The 25474-nt window shown below is 36.7% G+C and overlaps 1 protein-coding gene across 2 annotated transcripts in view; it reads right to left on the bottom strand.

The window, feature by feature from the left end:
* Positions 1-25474, bottom strand: part of SCLT1 (sodium channel and clathrin linker 1) — a 217858-nt gene that overhangs the window by 109972 nt on the left and 82412 nt on the right. For both annotated transcript variants that reach the window (XR_006295405.1, XM_043568522.1), the window contains exon 10: positions 9389-9479. Coding sequence is in view for 1 of the 2 variants with exons in the window: in XM_043568522.1 (XP_043424457.1) it covers positions 9389-9479 (91 nt within the window). In the remaining variant the exon portion in view is untranslated. The remainder of the gene's footprint in view (positions 1-9388; positions 9480-25474) is intronic.

The raw sequence follows: 25474 nt of genomic DNA, 5'->3' as shown, positions 1-25474 counted from the left end.
TTATTTTCTCCCTATATCTGAGTTGCCATCTGGTGTCATTTCCTTTTAGCATAAAGCATTAACCATCATCATGCTTTGAAGAATAGCTCTGCTAGTGACGAGTTCTCTGTTTTGTTTATCTAAAAATGCTTTTATTTTCCCTTTATTTTTAAAAGCACAGTTTCACTTGACACAGGATTCGTAGACAGCATTATTTTTTCCTCTAGCACTTCACATACTCTTCCAATGTTCTCTGCTTCCAAGATTGTTCTTTTTATTACTATGTTTTTAAATTTATAACCAAGTTAGTTAACATATAGTGTAATAATGATTTCAGGAACAGAATTCATTGATTCATCACTTACATATAACAGCCAGTGCTCAACCCAACACATGTCCTTAATGCCTCTCACCCATTTAGCCCATCCCCCCACCCAGCACCCCTCCAGCAACCCTGTTCATCCTCCATATTTAAGAGTCTCTTATGGTTTGTCTCCCTCTCTGTTGTTGTATTATTTTTGCTTTCCTTCCCTTATGTTCATCTGTTTTGTACCTTAAATTCCATGTATGAGTGAAGTCATAAGATATTTGTCTTTCTCTGACTGATTTCCCTTAGAATAATATACTCTAGTTCTGTCCAAGTTGATGTAAATGGCAAGATTTCATTCTTTTTGGTCACTGAGAAATATTCCATTGTCTATAGATACCATATCTTCTTTACCCATCATCAGTCGATGCATATTTCGGTTCTTTCCATACTTTGGCTATTGTCGATAGTGCTGCTGTAAACATTGGGGTGCATGTGCCCCTTCGAATCAGTATTTTTGTGTCCTTTGGATACAGATACCTAGTAGTGCAATTGCTGGGTTGTAGGGTAGTTCTACTTTTAACTTTTTGAGGAACCTGCATACTGTTTCCCAGAGGGGCTGCACCAGTTTGCATTCCCACCAGCAGTGCAAAAGGGTTCCTCTTTCTCCACATCGTCGCCAACATCTGTTGTGGCCTGAATTGTTAACTTTAGCCATTCTGACAGGTGTGAGGTGGTATCTCATTGTGGTTTTGATTTGTGTTTTCCTGTTAATGAGTGATGCTGAGCATCTTTTCATGTGTCTGTTAGCCATCTGGATGTCTTTTTTGGGAAAGTGCCTGTTCGTGTCTTTTGTCCATTTCTTCACTGGATTGTTTGTTTTCTGGGTGTTGAGTTTGAGAAGTTCTTTATAGATTTTGGATACTAACCCTTTATCTGATATGCCCTTTGCAAATATCTTCTCCCATTCTGTTGGCTGCCTTTTAGTTTTGCTGATTGTTCCCTTCACTGTGCAGAAGCTTTTTACCTTGATGAGGTCCCAATACTTCATTTTGCTTTTGTTTCCCTTGCCTCCAGAGACATGTCAAGTAAAAAGTTGCTGTGGCCAAGGTCAAAGAGGTTGTTACCCGTTTTCTCCTCTAGAATTTTGATGGCTTCCTATCTCACGTTTAGGTCTTTTGTCCGTTTTGAATTTATGTTTGTGTGTGGTGTAAGAAAGTGGTCTCGGTTCATTCTTCTGCATGTGGCTGTCCAGTTTTCCCAGCAGCACTTGCTGAAGAGACTGTCTTTTTTCCATTGGATACTCCTTCCTGCTTTGTCAAAGATTAGTTGGCCATATGTTTGTGGATCCATCTCTGGGTTCTGGGTTCTGTTCCATTGATCTGTGTGTCTGTTTTTGTGCCAGTACCACAGTCTTGATGATTAACAGCTTTGTGAAGTAGCTTGAAGTCTGGAAATGTGACGCCTCCAGCTTTGGTTTCCTTTTTCAGGATTGCTTTGCCTATTTGAGGTCTTTTCTGATTCCATACAAATTTTAGGATTGTTTGTTCTACCACTGGGAAGAATGCTGGTGTGATTTTGATAGTGATTACACTGCACGTGTAGATTGCTTAGACAGAATCAACATTTTAACAATATTTGTTCTTCCAATCCATGAGCATGGAATGTTTTTCCACTGTTCTGTGTCTTCTTCCATTTCTTCCATAACCTCTCCATAGTTTTCTGTGTATAGATTTTTCACCTCTTTGATTAGGTTTATTCCTAGGTATTTTATGGTTTTTCGTGCAATTGTAAATGGGATCGATCCCTTGACTTCTTGTTCTGCTGCTTCATGCAAGCAATTTCCGTATATTGAATTTATATACTGGGACTTGCTGAATTCCTGGCTCAGTTCTAGCAGTTTTTTGGTGGAGTCTTTTGGGTTTTCCACATAGAGTATCATACTGTCTATGAAGAGTGAAATTTGACTTCCTCCCTGCCTATTTGGATGCCTTTTATTATTTTGCGTTGTCTAACTGCTGAGGCTAGGACTTCCAACACTATATTAAATAACAGTGGTGAGAGTGGACATCCTTGTCGTGTTCCTGACCTTAGGGGAAAGTCTCAGTTTTTCCCAATTGAGGATGATATTAGCAGTGGGTTTTTCATATATGGCTTTTATGATCTTGAAGTATGATCCTTAAATCCCTACTTTGAGAGTTTTTATCAAAAAATGAGGCTGTATTTTGTCAAATAGTTTTTTTTTTTTGCACTATTGAGAGGTTCATGTGTTTCCTATCCTTTGTTTTATTAATATGATTTAGCACAATGACTGATTTGCAGATTTTGAACCAGCCCTGGATCCCAGGAATAAATCCCAGTGATCGTAGTGAATAATTCTTTTAATGTGTTGTTGGATCCAGTTGACTAGTATCTTGTTGAGAATTTTTGCATCCATGTTCATCAGAGGAATTGGCCTGTAGTTCTCCTTTTTAGTGGGGTCTTTATCTGATTTTGGAATCAAGGTAATTCTGGCCTTGTGGAAGGAGTTTGGAAGTTTTCCTTCCATTTCTATATTTTGGAGCAGCTTTAAAACAATCAGTGTTAACTCTTCTTTAAATGTTTGGTAGAATTCCCCTGGAAAGCCATCCAGCCCAAGACTATTTGTTGGGAGATTTTTAATTACTGATTTCATTTCTTTACTGGTTATGGGTCTGTTCAAATCTTCTATTTCTTCCTGTTTCAGTTTTGGTAGGTATAGGTTTGTAGGACTTTGTCCATTTCTTCCAGATTGACCAGTTTGTTGGCATATAATTGCTCATAATAGTCTCATATTATTGTATTTCTGTGGTGTTGGTTGTGATCTCTCCTCTTTCATTCATGATTTTATTTACTTGGGTCCTTTGCTTTTTCATTTTGATCGATCTGGTTAGGGTTTTATCAATTTTGTGATTCTTTCAAAGAATCAGCTCCTGGTTTCACTGATCTGTTCTACTGTTTCTTTGATTTTGATATCACTGATTTCTGCTCTAACCTTTATTATTTTTCTTCTTCTGCTGGTTTTGAGTTTTATTTGCAGTTCTTTTTCCAGGTCTTTAAGGTGTAAGGTTAGGCTGTGTATTTGAGACCTTCCTTCCTTTTAGGAAGGCCTGGATTATCCCTCTTATGATTGCCTTTCCTGCAACCCAGGGCTTTTGTGTTTTCATTTTTATTGGCCTCCAGATACTTTTTAATTTCCTCTTTATTTCTTGGTTAACCCATTCATTCTGTAGTTGGATTTCTCTAATCTCCAAGTATGCGTGGTCTTTCCAAATTTTTTCTTGTGGTTGATTTCAAGTTTTATAGCGTTGTGGTCTGAAAATATGCAAGGTATGATCTTGATCTTTTTGAACTTGTTGAGGGCTGATTTGTGCTCTACTATGTGATCTAGTTTGGAGAATATTCCATGTGCACTCGAGAATAATGTGTATTCTGCTGATTTAGGATGAATTATTCTGAATATATCTGTTAAGTCCATCTGGTCCAGTCATTCAAAGCCATTGTCTCTTTGTTGATTTTCTGCTTAGATGATCTGTCCATTGTTGTAAGTGGGGTGTTGAAGTCCCCTACAATTTATGGTATTATTATCAATGAGTTTCTTTATGTTTGTGATTAACTGAGTTATATATTTGGGTGCTTTCACCTTTGGAGCATAAATGTTTACAACTGTTAGATCTTCTTGGTGGATAGACCTCTTATGATGTAAAGCTCTTCTTCATCTCTTTGTTACAGTCTTTATTTTAAAATCTAGTTTGTCTAAGTATGGCTACTCCAGCTTTCTTTTGGCGACCATTAGCATGACAGATGGTTCACCATCCCCACTTTCAATCTGTATTGAAATATACATGTGTCTTGTTTTCTTATCTATATAGATGTGTCTTGTTTTCTTATCCATTCTGATACCCTACGTCTTTTGATTGAAGCATTTAGTCCATTGACATTAAGAGTGAGTACAAAAAGATATGAATTTGGTGCCATTACGTTTCCTGTGAAGTTGGGAGTTTCTGGTGATACTCTCTGATCCTTTGTAGTCTTTGTTGCTTTTGATCTTTTTTGTTTTGGTTCATCTTTTCTCCACTCAAAGACTCCCCCTTAAAATTTAGTGGTTTAGTGGTCACAAACTCCTTCAGTTTTTGTCTGGGAAACTCTTTATCCCTCCTTCTATTTTGAATGATGGCCTTTCTGGATAAAGATTTCTTGGCTGCATAATTTTCTGATTCAGCATATTGAATATATCCTGCCACTCCTTTCTGGCCTGCCAAGTTTCTGTGGATAGGTCTGCTGTGAATCTAATCTGTCTTCCCTTATAGGCTAAGGACTTTTTTTCCCTCTCTGCTTTCATAATTCTTTCCTTGTCTGTTTATCTTATGAATTTGACTAAGATATGCCTTGGTGATGATTGGTTTCTGTTGACTCTAATGGGAGTTTTTTGTGCTTCTTGGATTTTGATGTCTATGTCCTATCCCAGATCAGGCAAGTTTTCCACTGTAATGTGCTCACATAACCCTCTGTCCCTTTTCTCTCTCTTCACCTTCTGGGACTCCTATGATTTGGATGTTACTCCTTTTTAATAAGTCACTAAATTCTCGAAGTCCTGCATCGTTCTCTCTTGCCTTTGTTCCCCTCTATTTTTCTCCTTCATTATTCTCCATAATTCTGTCTTCTGTATCACTGATTTGCTGCTCTGCTTGTCCATCCTTGCCACTGTGGCATCCATTAGAGACTGCATCTTTGTTGTAGCATTTTTAATTTCATCCTGACTAGATTTTACTTATTTTTTTCCCCCATAGATAGGATTCAATGTTTTTTAAACCCCAGCTAGCCTTCCTGTTATTGTGGTTCTAAATTCTAGTTCAGACATCTTGCTTATATCTGTATTGATTAAGCCCCGGGCTATCATTTTTTCCTGTTCTTTCTTTTGTAGTGAATTCCTTCATTTGGTCATTTTGGAGGAAGAAAAAATTAACGAAATAAAAAATAAAAATTAAAAAATTAAAAACAAAACAAAAAGTCAAATAAAGGAAGCTAAATCCTAGGTATGTTTGGTCTGCTTCTGGAAAGAAGCGTGATAGAGTATAGAAAAAAAAGGAAAGAGAGAAAAAAAAAGGTAAGATAAAATTTAGAAATTAAAAAAATGTAAATAAAATAGAAGAAAATGAAATAAAGTGAAATAGAAAATTTACAATAAAATAAAAAATTAAATTTTAAGAAAAAATAAAATAAAAATAAAATTTTCTCTTACTGTATGCGAGAAAAGGAAAAGGAGGAAAAAAACAAAGAAAAAAACCAATTTAAACAAAGACAGAAGAAAACAAACAAGTATATGAACCAGCAAACAGAATGAAACCTGAATGAAGTTACATCCAGTTTCCTCTAGAACTATGAAACACTCTATAAAGCATTCAGAGACTTGTGCTGGTCTTCTAGGGGATGTGTTGGGAGGGCACAGCTGGGCGGGGCTTAGTGTAACAGCTCCATTCTCCACTAGGTGGCGCCGCTTAACTTAATGGGGTGGATCAGTGTGGCTAGTATGCACACATGCATGTATACAGGAATGGTGGAAATGGCTTCACCTAGCTTCCTAGTCTGGCACAGGAACTCTGCATTCTAACCAACCTATGATCAAGTACCCCTCCTTTGTCTTAGGTCTCTGTCTACTCTGCGCCTTTATCCTGTCTGTGTCCAAATTGTCAGCCTGCCAGGCAGCACCTCCCTCCATAGTTTTATCGCAGACATGGCTGTGTTTTAAAATCCCTCACTTCAGAGAACCCTGGGGCTTGGACCTGCTTCAACTCTCTCAGGCAGGGTCTCACTGATCAATGGCTGGGCACCAGCTTACCTGAGAAAACGATTGTGTTATTGCGCAGCAGGAGAGGTTCTGAGATTGTGGCAATTCAAACACACAGCTGGTACCAGGTTTCACTGCACTCTGGTGTCTGTCTATTATACCAGCAAAGGTGGCTGCTCTCCAGGGTCCGCTGGGACCTTTGCCTGTGGGGAGGCTGTATGGACCCTACCTAATGCTCTCCAAGCAGGGAACCACTTCGCTCCGTGTAGCACATGGACCCCTCAGACCCCATTGTCTTGTTCTGGGGATTTGCCCTTTTTCCTCACCAGACCACCACCCAGCACTGGGCTCTGGAATTTCAGACTTTGTGCTCTAATGTTTATAGAATCCTAATGGTATTGAAACCCTCTCCTTTCTCCCCATAAGTCATTTTGGGGAACAGATTTCTTATTCAGCCCCTTATGAGAGTTTTCACTCTTTGTCTTTCTCTCCAGCTACTTTCAGGGGGAGTACTTTTCCTGCACTCTCCCTAGGCGCCACACTCTCCCCTGCCTTTCCCTGTCCTCTGCAAAAACAGCTTCCTACCCTTCGTGGCTGTTCTTTCCCTCAGTCTACCCCTCCACACCACATACCTGTCGAGTTCTGTGGCTCCAGTTATGCAGATTGTTGTGTTAAACCTCAGTTTCCTAGATGTGCAAAATGGCTTGGTGGTGATGTATTTGCGTTTCACCCTCAAGACAAGATGAGAGCTTCCATGCTACTCTGCCATCTTGAACTCCTTCTGCTTCCACATTTCTTAATTAGAAGGCAGCCATTACTCTTATCACTGTTCCCATGTTCATGCCATTTTTCTGTTGCTACTTTCAAGTTTTAGCTTTATAACTGGTTGTCAGCGTTGTCATGATGTGTCTAGAAGTAATTTTCTTTGTGTTTATCTTACCTGTTTACCACCAAATTTTGGAAGTTTTCAGCTATTATTTCTTTAGATATCTTTTCTGTTTCCCTCCCTTCCACAATTCCAATTACACTCTTGTTGGCTTGCTTCATATTTTCACATAGATCTCTGAGGACTTGTTCACTTTTCTTCCTCGTTTTAAATTCTGTTTTTTGGACAGGAAAATTTATGTTGATGTTTCTTCAAGTTCATTGCTTATTTCTTCTGCTTTTCCCAATCTATTCTTGAACCATCTAATAAAATTTTTATTTTGGTTGTTATACTTTTGATCTCCGGAATGTCTTTTTTTTTTTTTTTTAAGCTTATTTATTTTGAGAGAGACAGAGACAGCATGAGTCAGGGAGAGGCGGAAGGAGAGGGAGACAGAGAATCCCAAGCAGGTGTAGAGCCTGATGCGGGGCTCGGACTCATGAAACCATGAGATCATGACCTGAGCCAAAACCAAGAATTGGACGCTTAACCAAGTGAGCCATCCTGGCACCCCTAAACTCCAAGATTTCTATTTTTAAAATTATTTTCTATTTCTCAGTAAAAAATCTCTTTCTGCTCCTTCACTGAAACCTTATTTTACTGTAATTTAATTCTTTGAACACATTTATAACAGATTATTTGAAGTCTTTGCCTGCTGAATCTAAGAGCTGGGCCTGCTAAGAGTGAGTTTCTATGGACTGTTTCCCCGACCCCAACTCTGTCAGTCACACTTTCCTGTCAAGGAAGTTTTGGTTGAAAACTGGATAATATAGATAATACATTGGATTCTATTTTGTTGAGCATTACTGGCTTTTTTGTGAGTAGGCAATTATCTTGCTTAGGTACAAACTCTGAAATGTTTCCCCTACGGTAGGAGCAGCTGCCAACTCTGATCACTTATTTCTTTCCACTGTTTGTTTTTGAACTAGGCTTCCCAGAAATTCTCCTGTACCTGCCTAATATGAGGATCTGTCAAGTTTGGGCAGAGGAAGGACTCATTCTCTTCATGATTTTGTTGCTATTATAGATTCCTCTGTAATTTCTAGCTGCTCTGGGCTCTGTCTTTTGATACTTCAAACATTAAGTCTTCAGCTTTCTGTTGCCTGAATAGCACACATTTCAGGAATGCACTCAATTACAGAAAGCAGCAAAGTCAAATATCTAGTTCCATACAGCTCTATCTTTCAAGAGTAGATTGCTTTCAGGTCTACTGCCTACTTCTTCACTGGACTCCCTCTCCCACTCCACTATGCATAGTTTGGCTGTTAGACACAGATTTGGTCAGAGTTTGTACTCAGAATTTAGGTCTCTCTCTTTTTTGTGTTTCTTTTGCTGCTAATAATTTTTATTCAAATTTTCAATTGCTTTTCCAGCCTTAAACATTGATTTTGGCCATTTTAAGTCCATATAAACCTGTTGTTTTCTCAAGTCACAACTATGGGGATTGGTGAAACTCTCAGGTCAGAAATTAAAAAACTTATAATTCACACCTCTTTCAGTGTCTTTCTGTTTTGGGACATGTTCCAGTGTTTGAAAGAATGTATCCAATTTTCATAACTGTTATCTATGGGAAGTTTTGCAAGTCTTTCATGAATCTACCATTACTAGAAATATGTAAGCAACTTTTACAGATTAAGAAATAAGGCTTAGAGAAGTTACACAGCTAGTAAGTACCAGAGCTAGACTTTTTAATAATTAGACCCATCTAAATCTAAAGCCTGACCATTCCTTGACTCTCGTGAAATGTCCTTATTACACATAAAAAAAAACAATTTCTTATGCCAATAAGTATTTCTAAAAATAATACAAAATGTAGTATTAAATGCTTCTCTTCATTTACATATTCCCAATTAATCAAATTTGATCTTGCATTAATATGTCTTTTAGTAATGATGTGTTTATGAATGATTACTGTTTTATTAACTCAGGATAAAGTAAATGGAAAGAAGTTATCTCCAAAATTATACTTTAGCTTCCTAATTTCACATTTCATATTTAGGGCAACAGAATTTTTTTTTAATGTTTATTTTTGAAAGAGAAAAAGAGAGAGAGAGAGAGAGAGAGAGAGAGAGAGAAAGAGCGTGCAAGCAGGAGAGGGGCAGAGAGAGAGGGAGACACAGACCCGAAGCAGCTCCAGGCTCTAAGCTGTCAGCACAGAGTCCGATGCGGAGCTCAAACCCACAGACCGTGAGATCATTCCCTGAGCCAAAGTCAGACGCCCAACCGCCTGAGCCACTCAGGCACCCCTCAAAATGATTTTTAATTCATTTTCCAGCAATTGTCTTCAGTACCTAATCCAAAATAGTTTAATAACAAAATTCATAGAAAACTAAGCTATAGGCTACCAATTGCCCTAAAAAGAGGCAAATACCTTCTTTTGCATCTGTTCTTGAAGATCTTCAGTTACTTTGGTTAACTCATCCACTTTTGCTGCTGCACTTCTCAGATCTAACTTGGCTTGCCTAAAATAGAAATTATATTAATAAACACTTTATACAGACCATAAATAATTAAAAGTATTAGAAAAGAAATCCAAATATGATAAAATCAGTACTAACTCTTGTGCACCTAAAAATGGATCTAAGAGGTAGATACTAAAAGAGCCCTTTATTACTAATAAAATGCATGTGGAAGAGAGTGAAAAGGAAAAATATCACTAAAGGGCAAGGGTATAAAGTGAGAGTTATTACTACTTTATTTGGAAAAATTATATTTCATACTCAAATGATTCATATTTCATGAAAAAGTACTTTATCATCTTAATAAATTACCTAACAAGAATGACAGTATTAAGTAGAATATAGCTATGGTAATTTCTTGAATTTATAGAGTTGAAGAAGTATCACTGATTGGCTTTTCTATAAAAATGAACCAAAGCTTCAGTGCCTTAATCATTCCTTAAACACCAGACGTATTATAGAGCCACCGAACATAATGAATTCAAATATTTGTCTTGAGATAGTATAATAGTTATTAATGTTTTCAGAAATTTAGTGGCAAAGGACAAAAATAACAAGTTTATTGAATGTTGTGTTACTATCAAGTTTCAGTATCTTGCCTCCCCATAGAAAAAGATATTAGGATAGAGACACTTTCTGAAACAGATAAAAAATATTTTTAATATCCTACCAGTTAAGCACTAAGTATGAATACAAAACACCTGGGTTATGTAAAAAAAATACATTTTTAGGAACAAAACTACTTTAGTATAGGAACTGACCATATTTATTTGTTAATTATAGTTTATGTAGGTATTAAATATAAATCATATTAGTGCTGTTGAACCTAAAAAAACTATTTGATGGAAAATTCATAATAAATGTTAACTGATTTACTTTTGGCTAACAGTATTTATAATTACATTCTGATTGGCATAAAACAATAGGAAATAAAAATCTAATAATAGCTAAAATGTATCAGATAATCAATAATACCAGGAACTGTCCTAAATTCTTTGCAATCATCTCACTAATATAATTAACTCTCTCTGTGAATTAAGTACTATTGAGACTATTCTATCAAACTGAAGTCAAGAGAGTGAAGTTGACAGAGATTTACCAACTTGCCCAAGGATTCACAAATTAAACATGAAACTGGTATTTAACAGAAACTGTCTACAAAAAGTGGTCTCAAGAATATAAAATTAAGCATTTTAGGGAAATATTTTTATTTTTAAATAAATCCAATTTATGGGGCGCCGGGGTGGCTCAGTCGGTTAAGCGTCCGACTTCGGCTCAGGTCATGATCTCATGGTTGGTGGGTTTGAGCCCCACATTGGGCTCTGTGCTGGCAGTTTGGAGCCTGGAGCCTGCCTCGGATTCTGTGTCTCCCTCCCCCGCTCATGCTCTGTCTCTCTCTCTCTCAAAAATTAACATTAAAAAAATTTTTTTAGTAAAAAATAAATCCAATTTATAAAAATCTGAATTTATCAGACATGAAACAGACCTTTCTACTTGCAAAATGGATCACCAAACAACAAAGCTAAAACCAAGACCACCTTAAACCAACACATTTAAAATCTACTTTAAGTTTAGAGATAATTTCAGGACAGCAACTAATAAACGTATTAATAAATGAATCTACCAGTTATAACATGCTATATACTTTAATTTTTTAAAAATGTTTATTCATTTAAGAAAATTTTTTTATGTTTATTTTTGAGAGACATAGAGACACAGCATGAGTGGGGAAGGGGCAGAGAGATGAGACAGAGAATCCGAAGCAGGCTCCAGGCTCTGATCTGTCAGCACAGAGCCTGAAGCAGGGCTTGAACCCATGAACCATGAGATCATGACCTGAGCCAAAGTAGGACGCTTAACTGACTGAGCCTCCCAGGCACTCCTACATTCTATATATTTTGAAAGGAAAAACTTAAGGAGTAAGATATTCAGGTAGCAATGATAAAACTGGATACATTCTAAACAAGCATAGCACCCACACTGATTTGGTTTTCTTACCTTCAGATAGAGGATAATAATGCTTATTCTATTTATTTCATAGCTTGCTGAACAAGACAAAATAGATAATGTACATTAAGTACACTATAAACTATAAACAAATGCAAGGTTATGGCATGATTAAGAAAAAAAATAACTACTGGTTAGAGACACAATCAGAATAGGGTGCAATATGGAAAACCCTAGAGTCACGAACCCAGTTCTGTCACTAACTAGTAATGTAGGCCTAATGCAATTCACTTGATAACAAGACTGTCTCAGCTATCTCACGTCCAACAACAAGGAAGTGGTTGGCCAAATTCAAAGACCAAAACCCTAAATAGATGGTCTCCTGATTCTAATTTTCCTAATGATTCTAATTCTAAAATTATCTTTCAATTGTATTCCATTTCCACTTCATGGCCCAACCTTTGGCCCCATCATTACTTCCCACAACTATTCCACTACTTTCCAAAGTGAAGGCTTCACTGTGGGTCTCCTCCTTAATGCATCCTCTATAATGCATCTTCTCTGCAAATAAAAGGTATATAGTGGCAAAAATTCGTGTTTAATAACATTTTCTGAATTTCCTACTTACTTCTTTGGGCACATAATCAACTCCTCTACATGGCATAAAGGTTAGTCATCACCTGGCCTCAAAAAGTCCCATATTTTACCAATTCCCTTCACATAATTTATGTTTCAAATACAACAGAGCACAAACTCACTGTTTCTTGAAACACATCATTGTCTATTTTCTTACATGTTTGACTGGCCTAGACTTCTTCCTCTTTTTCTGAAACATCCCTCAATCATCTTCAAGACACAGGTCAAAATTTCCACATTTCAAGCCTTCCTTAACTTCTAGTCAAAAGGCCCTATAATGCCAGTCTGCAAATTACATAATACTTTGTATGCTACTAACACCTACTCGCTTGTGGAAATGTGAATTTATAAAAAAAGTATGGAATATAAGATCATTAAAGGCAAAAATCACATTTTACTATTTTTTAAAATCTAAGGAGATAGCACAGTGCCTGGCATATAGTAGACAAGTAAAAGTCATAAATGAATAAAAGAGCATAAAAGGAGGAAATAAAGAGTAACAGGTACAATTATATCTTGACATTTAACTTAGGTCCCTCATATCCAATTTCATGTGTGGAAATCTTAGAATAATAATTTTATGAACTCTTCCAAATATATACTATCTCATTTGAAATAGAAATCTCTCTTCTACATAAATCAAAGAAAAAAATTCCTGCACTGATCTTAAGAATTTTTTTTTTCAGTCATTAAAAGGAGCAATCCCTATCAAAATCACACCAGCATTCTTCCCAGTGGTAGAACAAACAATCCTAAAATTTGTATGGAATCAGAAAAGACCTCAAATAGGCAAAGCAATCCTGAAAAAGGAAACCAAAGCTGGAGGCGTCACATTTCCAGACTTCAAGCTACTTCACAAAGCTGTTAATCATCAAGACTGTGGTACTGGCACAAAAACAGACACACAGATCAATGGAACAGAACCCAGAACCCAGAGATGGATCCACAAACATATGGCCAACTAATCTTTGACAAAGCAGGAAGGAGTATCCAATGGAAAAAAGACAGTCTCTTCAGCAAGTGCTGCTGGGAAAACTGGACAGCCACATGCAGAAGAATGAACCGAGACCACTTTCTTACACCACACACAAACATAAATTCAAAACGGACAAAAGACTTAAACGTGAGATAGGAAGCCATCAAAATTCTAGAGGAGAAAACAGGTAACAACCTCTTTGACCTTGGCCACAGCAACTTTTTACTTGACATGTCTCTGGAGGCAAGGGAAACAAAAGCAAAATGAAGTATTGGGACCTCATCAAGGTAAAAAGCTTCTGCACAGTGAAGGGAACAATCAGCAAAACTAAAAGGCAGCCAACAGAATGGGAGAAGATATTTGCAAAGGGCATATCAGATAAAGGGTTAGTATCCAAAATCTATAAAGAACTTCTCAAACTCAACACCCAGAAAACAAACAATCCAGTGAAGAAATGGACAAAAGACACGAACAGGCACTTTCCCAAAAAAGACATCCAGATGGCTAACAGACACATGAAAAGATACTCAGCATCACTCATTAACAGGAAAACACAAATCAAAACCACAATGAGATACCACCTCACACCTGTCAGAATGGCTAAAGTTAACAATTCAGGCCACAACAGATGTTGGCGACGATGTGGAGAAAGAGGAACCCTTTTGCACTGCTGGTGGGAATGCAAACTGGTGCAGCCCCTCTGGGAAACAGTATGCAGGTTCCTCAAAAAGTTAAAAGTAGAACTACCCTACAACCCAGCAATTGCACTACTAGGTATCTGTATCCAAAGGACACAAAAATACTGATTCGAAGGGGCACATGCACCCCAATGTTTACAGCAGCACTATCGACAATAGCCAAAGTATGGAAAGAACCGAAATATGCATCGACTGATGATGGGTAAAGAAGATATGGTATCTATAGACAATGGAATATTTCTCAGTGACCAAAAAGAATGAAATCTTGCCATTTACATCAACTTGGACAGAACTAGAGTATATTATTCTAAGGGAAATCAGTCAGAGAAAGACAAATATCTTATGACTTCACTCATACATGGAATTTAAGGTACAAAACAGATGAACATAAGGGAAGGAAAGCAAAAATAATACAACAACAGAGAGGGAGACAAACCATAAGAGACTCTTAAATATGGAGGATGAACAGGGTTGCTGGAGGGGTGCTGGGTGGGGGGATGGGCTAAATGGGTGAGAGGCATTAAGGACATGTGTTGGGTTGAGCACTGGCTGTTATTTGTAAGTGATGAATCAATGAATTCTATTCCTGAAATCATTATTACACTATATGTTAACTAACTTGGTTATAAATTAAAAAAAAAAAGGATTTAAGAAATCTAAACTCATTAAAGGAAAAATATACAGAAAGCATTTGTTATACTAATTTCCCTAGAACACAAAAAGCTATGCTTGAGAGAAAAATAAGTAGTAGTCATATATATATATATATATTCATTCCTACCTTATTTTACAAGAAGTGAATAGTTCTTTCTATTTTTGGCATGAAATACTAAAAAACATTGTAGAATACAAATTGTTAAGGTCTGTCTTCTGTACCTTACTCTACCACCACAAAAGACATGTAAACTGGGCCAATCACTTAACCTCTTGAGTCTCAGAATTGCAGCTATAAAATCCAGATTAATAACAATTTTCCTGTATAGCTCACAGAATTCCCATAAAGTTCAAATAAGGTAATGCATATTAAAGCACTTTTATAAACTAATTGTAGTTTATACAAATGCAAACTATCATCATAATTTTGCCCTATTTTAGAATTTCAATTGTCATGACCTATGTGGTATAGCTAGATTATAGCTGAAAAAGTACTGGGATACATGCATGTCTAACCCTGTTAGCCAGGAAATGAAAAGTGGGATTTATGACGTGCTGCTTAAAGTCTGAAAATCACCTGGTAATCCCCAAACAGGATTTTAACTGATGGTTTTCATTTGGTACTGGTTAGATAGCTGGGATGGACTATGTGATCAGAGGGGCAAAAAAAACATGCATCTTGGTAGTTCAATCTTCTGGAGACAAAGTGTGCCATTGTCTAAAGATCCTACGGGTGCTTGTGGCTGAATGTCACCTGTGCCCTCTCTATGCCTGCTTATGCTTTTCTTTCTTTCTTTCTTTCTTTCTTTCTTTTTTTTTTTAACTGCATGGTATCTTTTGCATTTAAATAAAAGCCTTATATGAGTCTACTCTGTGGAGTTTTGTCAGTCCTTTCAAATATTCAGACTTGTAAAACCTTTAAAGGAAGCAATAAGAATAATCCTAATTTTATTTTATGAAGGAAGTTTAACAACTATATGCTTATACTATTTTACATGCAAATGTCTTAGATACATGTCTGCTTATGTACATAATTTTATGAGTCAAAAAGTTTTTTTAGAAAAACAAATTTGATAAAAAATAAACAATAATACTGTATATTAACTAAGATTTGATTAGCAGAAACGAACATGGCTGCAGAGCAGGAGGACCCTAGGCTCATCTTGTCCTACAAACACAATTAGATAACTATCAAATCATCCTAAATATGCCATAAATCAACCTGAAGACTGACAGAACAAACTCCATAACTAAAGGGAGTGAAGAGGCCACATTGAAGAAGGTAGAAAGTGCAGAGATGCAGTTTAGGGGAAAAATGGATCATGGGTGCTGCTGAGGGAGCCACGGTCAAGCAGAAGGGTGAGGGACAGTGGAGTACATAGGGGAATACACTAGGAGAATATTTCCCCAAAGTCATTGGCTTAGAAAATGATAGGGGCTGAATTTTGTGAGTTCTTGCAACCAGTGAGGCTTAAAGCATGGGGTTTTAAAGGTTGGCAGGCTTGGCTGGGATAGAGCGCAGAGGGCACTCCTCTGTTCCTGGCAGAGAAGGCAGGCAAAAAACCTGGGGGCAGGCAGCATAGAGAAACAGGGATCTGAAGAGCACCTATGGCACACAGTAGGGAGATTATTTGCTCTTCTCAGAGCAAGTCCCTGAGAGGCATCATTTATGGACAGGCCTCTGGGAACAAAGAAGCTGGCTGATGCCACTTCTTTCTCCTGCCCCTCAGCATAAACACAGAGCCACCTGTGGGAAGCAGCACAGCATGGGCATTGGCAACCTGAGTTGCTTACACCAAACCCCATCCCCCTACACTCTGGGCAGGAGTGCCCTTCTCATCAGTCAAGCTTGTCTTAGTCCCTATGTGGCAGACCTTCCCCCCAGAACAGCAGCACAAACCTGTCTACACCACATCTCCCAACCAGACAGTTCTGCAGGGCCTCAGTTCTGGTGGAGGTGGATACCACCTCAGGTCTCATTTTATAAGCAGACCAGAGCACACCTCATTAAAACTCACCACATTCAGGTCAGGGACCAAACACTGCCCAGAGCAGGCAAGGAGAGCCTCTGCAGATGACTGGTCTGAAGGACAGTGCAGCCCGAAACACAATAGCAGAGCACACTCAGCACACACTGGAGATACTTTCTAAGGCACCAAGCCCTGGGCACTACATGACCTCTTCTTCATAAGGTCAGTAGTTTCAGGAGCAGGTGACATATTGCCTTTTCTAACACAGAGAAGAAAGCAGAAACTTAGATAAAATGCCAAGGTGGAGGAATTTATCCCAAATGAAAGAACAAGATAAGGCCATTGCCAGAGATCTAACAGAAACAGATACAAGTAACATGCCTGATGAAGAATTTAAAGCAACAATCATAAGAATACTCACTGGGATTGACAAAAGAATAGAAGACATCAGAGAGACCCCTACCACATTAATAAAAGTTAAAAAAGATTAAGAATACAATAAATGAGATTGGAAACAGGTTTGATGCAATGAACATCAGGTTGGAAGACAGAGAAACGACTGGTGATCTAGAAGACAAAGTAATGGAAAATAATGAAGTTGAACAAAAGAGAATATTATGTAATATGAGAATAGATTTAAGGAACCCACTGACTCCATCAAATGAAATGCCACTTGTATTATAGGAGTCCCAGAAGAAGAAGAAGAAGAGAGAAAAGGGGGCAGACAATTTATTTCAAGAAATAATAGCAGAAAACTTCCTAACTGAAGGGAGGAATCAGACATCCATATCTAGGAGGCACAAAGAATTCCCATCAAAAATGAACAAAAACAGGCCAAAACCAAGACATATTGTAATTAAATTTGAAAAATACAGTGTTAAAGAAAAAAATCTTAAAAGCAACAAGAGAAAAGAAGTCCTTAGCTTACAAGGGAAAACCCATAAAGTTAGCTAGAGATTTCTCAACAGAAACTTGGCAAGCCAGAAGGGAGTGGCATGATACATCCACAGTGCTGAATGGCAAAAATCTGCAGCAAAGAATACTCTATCCAGAAGGCTAGCATTCAGAATAGAAGGAGAGAGGGTTTCCCACACAACAAAAACTAAAGGAATTCGTGACTACTACACCAGCCCTGCAAGAAATATTAAAGGAGACTCTTTGAGTACAAAGGAGAAACCAAAAGTGACAAAGATAAGAAAGGATCGACGAATATTTCCAAAAACAACACACAAAGTAAATAATAAAATGGTACTAAATACATACCTATCAACAATTATTCTGAATGTAAATGGACTAAGTGCTTCAATCAAAAGACAGAGGGTATCAAATGGATGAAATAAATAAGACCCATCTATATGCTGCCAATAAGAGACTCATTTTAGACCTTAAGACACCTGCAGATTGAAAATGAGGGGGTGGAAAAATATTTATTATGCAAATGGATGTCAAAAGAAAACTGGAGTAGCAATACTTGTATCAGATAAACTAGCCTTTAAAATAAAGACTGTAAAAAGAGAGAAAGGGCATTATATAATCATAAAGAAGGCAATCCAACAAGAAGATATAACAATTATAAATATTTATGCACCAAGCATGGGTGCACCCAAATATTTAAAACAATTAATAACAAACATAAAGTAACTAACTGATAATAATACAACAATAGCAGAGGACTTTAACACCCTACTTACATCAATGGACATATTTATATTCTCATATAAATAGAAAATAAACAGGGAACCAATGGCTTTGAATGACACTCGGGATCATATGGATTTCACAGATACATTAAGGACATTCCATGCTAAAACAGAATACACTGTTTTCTTTTTTTTTTTTATTTAAAAAAAAATTTTTTTTAACGTTTATTTATTTTTGAGACAGAGAGAGACAGAGCATGAACGGGGGAGGGGCAGAGAGAGAGGGAGACACAGAATCAGAAACAGGCTCCAGGCTCCGAGCCATCAGCCCAGAGCCTGACGCGGGGCTCGAACTCAGGGACTGCGAGATCGTGACCTGGCTGAAGTCGGACGCTTAACCGACTGCGCCACCCAGGCGCCCCGGAATACACTGTTTTCAAGTGCATATGGGACATTCTCCAGAATAAATCAAATAGCAGGTCACAAAACAGGCCTCAACAAATACAAAAAGACTGAAATTAGGGGTGCCTAGGTGGCTCAGTTGGTTGAGCCTCCAACTCTTGACTTCAGCTCAGGTTATGATCTCACGATTCATGGGATCAGGACCCATGCTGGGCTGCGTGCTGACAGCCAAGAGCCTGCTTGGGATTCTCTCTCTCCTCTCTGACTCTCCCCCGTCACATACTCTCTCTGTCTCAATAAATAAATAAATAATCATTGAAAAAAAAAAAAAGACTGAATCATACCATGCATCTTTTCTGACCACAATGCTATGAAACTAGAAGTCAACTCCCCCGCCCCTCCCCCCCCCCCCCCCACACACACAAACACACACAATCTAGACTACAAATGCATGGAGGTTAAGCAACATACTACTGAACAATGAATGAGTCAGGGTGGCTGGGTTGCTCAGTCGGTTAAGCATCCAACTTCAGCTCAGGTCATGATCTCATGGTCTGTGAGTTCGAGCCCCATGTCAAGCTCTGTGCAGACAGCTCAGAGTCTGAAGCCTCCTTTGGATTCTGTGTCTCCCTCTCTCTGCCCCTCCCCCACCCAACTCTGTCTCTCTCAAAAATAAATAAACATTAAAAAAATTATAAACAATGAATGGGTCAATCAGGAAATCAAAAAAGTTAAAAAATACATAGAAACAAATGAAAATGAAGACACAATGGTCCAAAATCATTGGGATGCAACAAATGCAGTCCTAAGAGGGAAGTACACAGCACTACAGGTTTATCTCAAGAAGCAAGAAAAATTTCAAATAAACAACCTACCTTACATTTAAAGGAGCTAGAAAAAGAACAACAAATGAAGCCTGAAGCCAGCAGAAGAAAGGAAGTAATAAAGATTAGAGCAGAAATAAATGATATAGAAACTTAAAAACAATAGAACAGATCAATGAAATCAGGAGCTGGTTCTTTGAAAAAAATAATAAAATTGAACTTCTAGCTAGATTTATCAGAAAGAAGAGAGAAAGGATCCAAATAAAATCACAAATGAGAAAGGAGAAATAACACCACAAAAATACCAACAGTTCTAACATAAAAATGGATATGAAAAGCAAAGCTGGAGACATCACAATTCTAGATTTCAAGTTATATTACAAAGTTATAGTCTTGGAGACAGTATGGTATTAGCACAAAATAGACACATAGATCAATAGAACAGAACAGAAAACTCAGAAATGAATCCACAAGTATATGGCCAATTAATATCCAGTGGTGTTGGGAAAAATGGATAGCAATAAGCAAAAAAATGAAAGTGGACCACTTTCTTACACCAAACACAAATGTAAATAAAGTTTCTGGGATTTTTCATTAATGTAATTTTTGTTACTTATAATATTAAAGAGATTTGAATTAAACCTTTAAAAATAAAGCTCTGGGGTGCCTGAGTGGCTCAGTTGGTTAAGCGTCCGAATTCAGCTCAGGTCATGATCTCGTGGTTTGTGAATTTGAGTCCCGTGTCTGGCTCTGTGCTGACAGCTCAGAGCCTGGAGCCTGCTCTCTGAAGCATGAGCAGGGGAGGAGCAGTGACGGAGGGAGACACAGATTCCGAAGCAGGCTCCAGGCTCTATGCTGTCATCACAGAGCTCAGTGCAGGGCGTGAACCCACGAGCTGTGAGATCATGACCTAAGCCGAAGTCAGATGCTTAACTGACTGAGCCACCCAGGTGCCACCCCCCCAAATTTTTTTTAAAAATAAAGTTTTGCTCTCTTAAGCAAAGTATAACCAAGTATAGAAGATACAATAAGTATAATACTTATAGCATTAACTTGGGCAGAAATTAAAATGTCTTAATTATCAAAACATATTTTTTGAGATTTAACATCAAATACAATAAGCTTAAGTTGTATTACAATAAAATTTTAAATATTTTTTGTAGTACATTTCAACAGTATCCTAGAAATGTTTATAATATTTCTTTCGTATGATGAAAAACCGTAAGGTTCTGAAAGAAAAAAACCCAGTTTGACTGATTTGATACATATTCCAAAATATACATACATACATACATACATACATACATACATTTATTTTTGTTTCAAGTTTTCATTTGAATTCCAGTTAGTTAACATAGAGTATAATATTAGTTTCAGGAGTAGAACTTAGTGATTCATCATTTACATGTGCTCACAAGTGCCCTCCTTAACACCCATCATCCATTTAGCTTATCCCCCTGCCCACCTCCTCTCCAAGAATCCTTAGTTTGTTCTCTATAGTTAAAAGTCTGTTTTATGGTTTGCCTCTTTTTCCCTGCTATGTTCATCTGTTTTGTTTCTTAAATTCCACAAATTAATGAAATCATATGTTATTTGTTTTTCTCTGACTTGTTTCACTTAGCATAATATACCACAGCTCCATCCACATTGCTTCAAATGGGAAGATTTCATTCTTTTTTATGGCTGAGTAATATTCCACTGTGTGTGTGAGATAGCTTTCTTCATATATAAATACATCTATATATATACACATATGTATACACACATATACACACACACATAAAAGGTAGTAGAAAGCACACAAAGGTGAGATACAGATCTATATATATCTATTGAGAAAGGGAGAGAAATATCACAACTTCTTTATCCATTCATCAGTTGATGGTCATCTGGGCTCTTTCCATAATTTGGCTACTGTTGAATATTTAAAATTTTTAAATGTAAAAGAAAAGGCATACATAAGGTACTTTAATAAGTACTTCTGTAATTGTCCAGGATAATAAAACCAACCATTTATGCTTAAAAACTTTAGAAAATCCCCAAATATAATTGTAGACAATTCTGAATTAAAAAAAATTTTTTTTTAATGTTTATTTATTTTTGAGAGAGACAGAAAGATAGAATGCAAGCAGGAGAAGGGCAGAGAGAGAGGGAGACACAGAATCTGAAGCAGGCTCCAGGCTTTGAGTTATCAGCGCAGAGCCCGACACGGGGCTCAAATCCATTAACTGTGAGATCATGACCTGAGCCGAAGGTGGACACTGAACCAACTGAACCAACTGAACCACCCAGGCTCTCCCAGAGTTATGAATTTTTACGATCACTTCTGCTTTTAGAAAACTGAAGTAAAAATCATAGCAAAAGTTTTATTTTATTTTTAAATTTATTAATTATTTATTTTTGGAAAAGTTTTAATTTTTTTCTCCTTTCAATCTTTAGTCATAGTCTAATGATTAAACCTACTCAAAAGGCAGAAGCCTATTAAGAAACTGTGAAAGCAATGGATATTAATAATTCCTGTACTTAGCTATCAAAATTTAAAATAGGTTTTGCAGTCTAAAAATAGTTCATTTGTGTATAACTTTTACATAACTTTAATTCAAAATTATACACAATTTAGTTCAAAATTCTGAATTCTATATTAGAATATAATTTTTTATCACACTAGTAGTGGTTCTCTATATTCTGTGTATGAAAGTAAGCTTTTTGCAACTATATATGCATAGTCTCTGAGTCCTGTTTCAGATGACTGAATAGTACCTGGTCATCTCTCTTTTTCAGAATCACTATAGTTGATTCTGATATACAGCCATTGTCTTAGATTTTACACAATGACTACACAATCAACATGTTTAACTTTGCAAAAATACTCTAAGAAATGATTACAAATACAGTTTTAGAGTCATATAACTTTAAGTACCACTGATAATCTGAAGAATATATTAATTTTCAGTTATGAAACAGACTTAGGCAATGGACATATTCAAAAATTTTTACCACACACCTGTCATGTTCCAGAAAGAAAAGATGTTTTGTAAGGTGGTAGGAAGCACATAAAGATAGGTGAGATACAGTAATCTTTAGGAGGGGCACACAGCACACTTCAAGCATCACAAAAGATTACAAGAAAGTATTATGATTCAGAGTAGATAGTACATTTGCATTTAGTTAAGAGCCTATGGAAGTAGGAGGTATTTAAAATAAGAATTGATACAGGAATGGTGGATTTCACAAGCAGAGACAGAGAAAGCTTCAAGAAGGAACAAAGCAAATACAAGCGTAAAGGTAGGAAAGTATAGGACGTATTTAGAGAAGATGGGAAACAAGACTGGAAAGGTAATGGGTAGTTACAATGTGCCTCAATTAACAAGTTAAGCGATCTGTACAAATTTAAATGAAATGGGGGAGCTGCTCAAATAATGGATCAGAGCTGTACTTTAGGAATTTAAATCTGGCATTTGTGAAAAAGGATGGACTATAATGAGGGTCCTCTTTAACCAATAGATCATAATAAATGAGACAGAGGCAGGAAAGGTGAAGGGTGATGGTAACAATAGGTAAGCAGTTCCACTGGGTAAGATGGCATAGATTTCACCAAGATAGAATTTACAAGATTCCATCCACTTATTCTTTCAACAAATCTTTACTGAATGTTTATAATATGTCAGACACTATGAATATAGTCAGGACACATTGAGCTTCAAGTGTTGGTGACTCATTCAGTTTTGTATTTCTGGAGTCCTAGACTTATTTTATTGAACATCTAATGTAAACTATACTAAGTACTATTGTCAGTACTGGTGATGCAGGAGTAAACAAGGGAGAGAAAGCTCCTGTCCTCATAAATTTTATACATTGTAGTAGAGGGATATAGACAATATGTATGTTAATAAATAAATGAAGTAATTTCAGAAAGTGATAATGCTATGAAGCAAATGGTATAGAACAATGAGAGAAAGACGTGGGTCATCAGGAACAGCCTGTCTAAGGAAGGGATATTTGAGCTAAGATCTAAAGGACAATGAATTCAAGTTAAAATCTAGGGAGAGTTATAAGGCAGAGAGAATTAACAATGAATGCAAATAGTATTAAAAGGGTACTGTAAGAAATGACAATTAGCTGGAATGTGTTACAGAAAAAAAAGACACAGTAAGAATTTTGGAATATGTTCCAACTGCAATGAAAACTACTGAATGTTAAAACAGGTGAGTGATGTGTTTTATACTTTGAGAAGACTACTTGGGCTGGTATGTTGAAAATGATTTACGGTGGAATAAGAGTGAAAACAGAGAGACCAGACAGAAGACAAATACAGGCAAGAGATAGTGATGGCTTGGAATAGAGGTGAGAAAGGTAATGACTGGATTTGTGATATATGGATATAGAGCCTACAAGATTTGAATGTGGGAGTAAAGCAAAAGAGAAGAATAAGCAAAATTCCTAGGTTTGATGATGGTATTAGTTATAAGATGGGGAAGACCTGCAATCCTTTCCTCAATCATAGCAGTTCAACTTTGATCAGTTTTATATATTGCGGTTCTATGTGTGATTTTTTAAAGGATTCTGCTTAAAAAAAAAAAAGTATGAAAACTCCTGCTCTAGAAATTCAAGTATAGAGCTCAACAAAGTTATCAAGGCCAGAGGTACATATTTGGGCAACAGTATTGAGATTAAAGTTTAACTCAGATAGGATAAATATGATCATTTAAGGTGGGGATGTGTATAATATAACTAGAGAACTATCTGAGTAGGTAGGCTAAGGAAATGGGAAAAGCTAAGGAAGAAAAGAAATGGCCAAAAAGGTCAGAGAGGAAATCAGGACACAAACACTAAAGATGTAGTAGAGAAATGTTCAAGGGTAGAAAAATAATCAACAGAGGAGAATGGAGGATTTTATTTTCAGGCACAAATGGTACCAGAAATCTTGAGGAGAAGAATAGAGAGGTAGGATCAAATCCAAGCTGAAAGAAATTTGAAAGAGTGACTATAGCACATACGATACTTCTTCCAAGCAATTTCAGAAAAGGGTAAGGAGAAAATATAGTAATATGAGGAAGCATCAGGGGACATCTGTATACTAGAGGTCTTGGAAGAACCCCACAAAAGACAGACTAAGATTTTTAAAAAGAATGAATATATTTGATGGAATCAGATATAAGAAACAAAAAACTGGGGTTATATAGCTAACAAGACATGAGGTTATAACAACGAGAGGAGGAAAACAGAAAGGAATGTTTCATCTAGTCTTAGAAAGAATAGCAACAACAAAGGTAAGATGGATCTTCCAGAGCTCAGGAGGGAAACATCTACTGTCTATTTATTATATGAATACCAACTCCCAAACCTACAGGTATATGCTTTGTAAATATTATACAAGCCTACTTACATAGGTTGGATACTAAAGTAGAATGGAGGAAAGCAAAGATAGTAAAAGTATATAGTATACTGCAGCACTACAAGGAAGCTCATTTTATTTCTATTATTAAGATGAGGAAACTGAAGTTCATTCAGTTAAGCAACCTGTCCAAGTCAACAGAATATAAAAAACAAATGTAGAACTGTCTGACTTCAAAGACTATGCTTTTTAAACTTTACACCACACAGAAGCACACTCTTAGATTAGGTGTGCAAATGTGGAGTATTTGCACAATATAATTATAATTACCAATAAGATACGTATTTTGAAATAAACCAGTAATGCCCTATTAGAGGTAAAGTTCCAAACAATAAAGTTAGGGATTTGTTCCTACTCCTGACTAGTATGTTCCAGAAGCAAAGTCTAATATTCTTTATGCCTGTTAAAGATGAAAAGGAAAAGATATAAACATTTTTGAGTAGGAGGTGACATTAAGTAACTCTTTAAATAACATTAAAGTAAAACAGTATGACGAGATAGGAAAATGCCAACAAAGCCCTATTTCTTATCTTAAAAACATGCTTTCTATGCTCAGAAAACTAGCTGCCAACACATAAGCAACTGTCTGGCAATTCTTATGACTAAGCACATCTGCTCAGGACCATTTCTCACATGGGATAGTTTCCAAGAAACACTATGAATCAAAAGAGTGATCCATAAATTCCAGATTTCCATAGCATTTTTATAAAAGACAAAATATTATTCAAATTTGAACATGAAACATCTGAGAAAAATCTGTTATCTCAGCTAAAATAAAAGTATTACCTGGCAAAGGTACATCTGTGTATTTCTAAAACATACAAAAACTACTGGCACAACATTTTTGAAAAAAAAA

The sequence above is a fragment of the Prionailurus bengalensis genome, chromosome B1 (assembly GCF_016509475.1).
Source record: "Prionailurus bengalensis isolate Pbe53 chromosome B1, Fcat_Pben_1.1_paternal_pri, whole genome shotgun sequence".
Taxonomy (NCBI): domain Eukaryota; kingdom Metazoa; phylum Chordata; class Mammalia; order Carnivora; family Felidae; genus Prionailurus; species Prionailurus bengalensis.
Note: the sequence above shows the minus strand (reverse complement) of the source record. Positions and strands in the feature narration are given on the sequence as shown.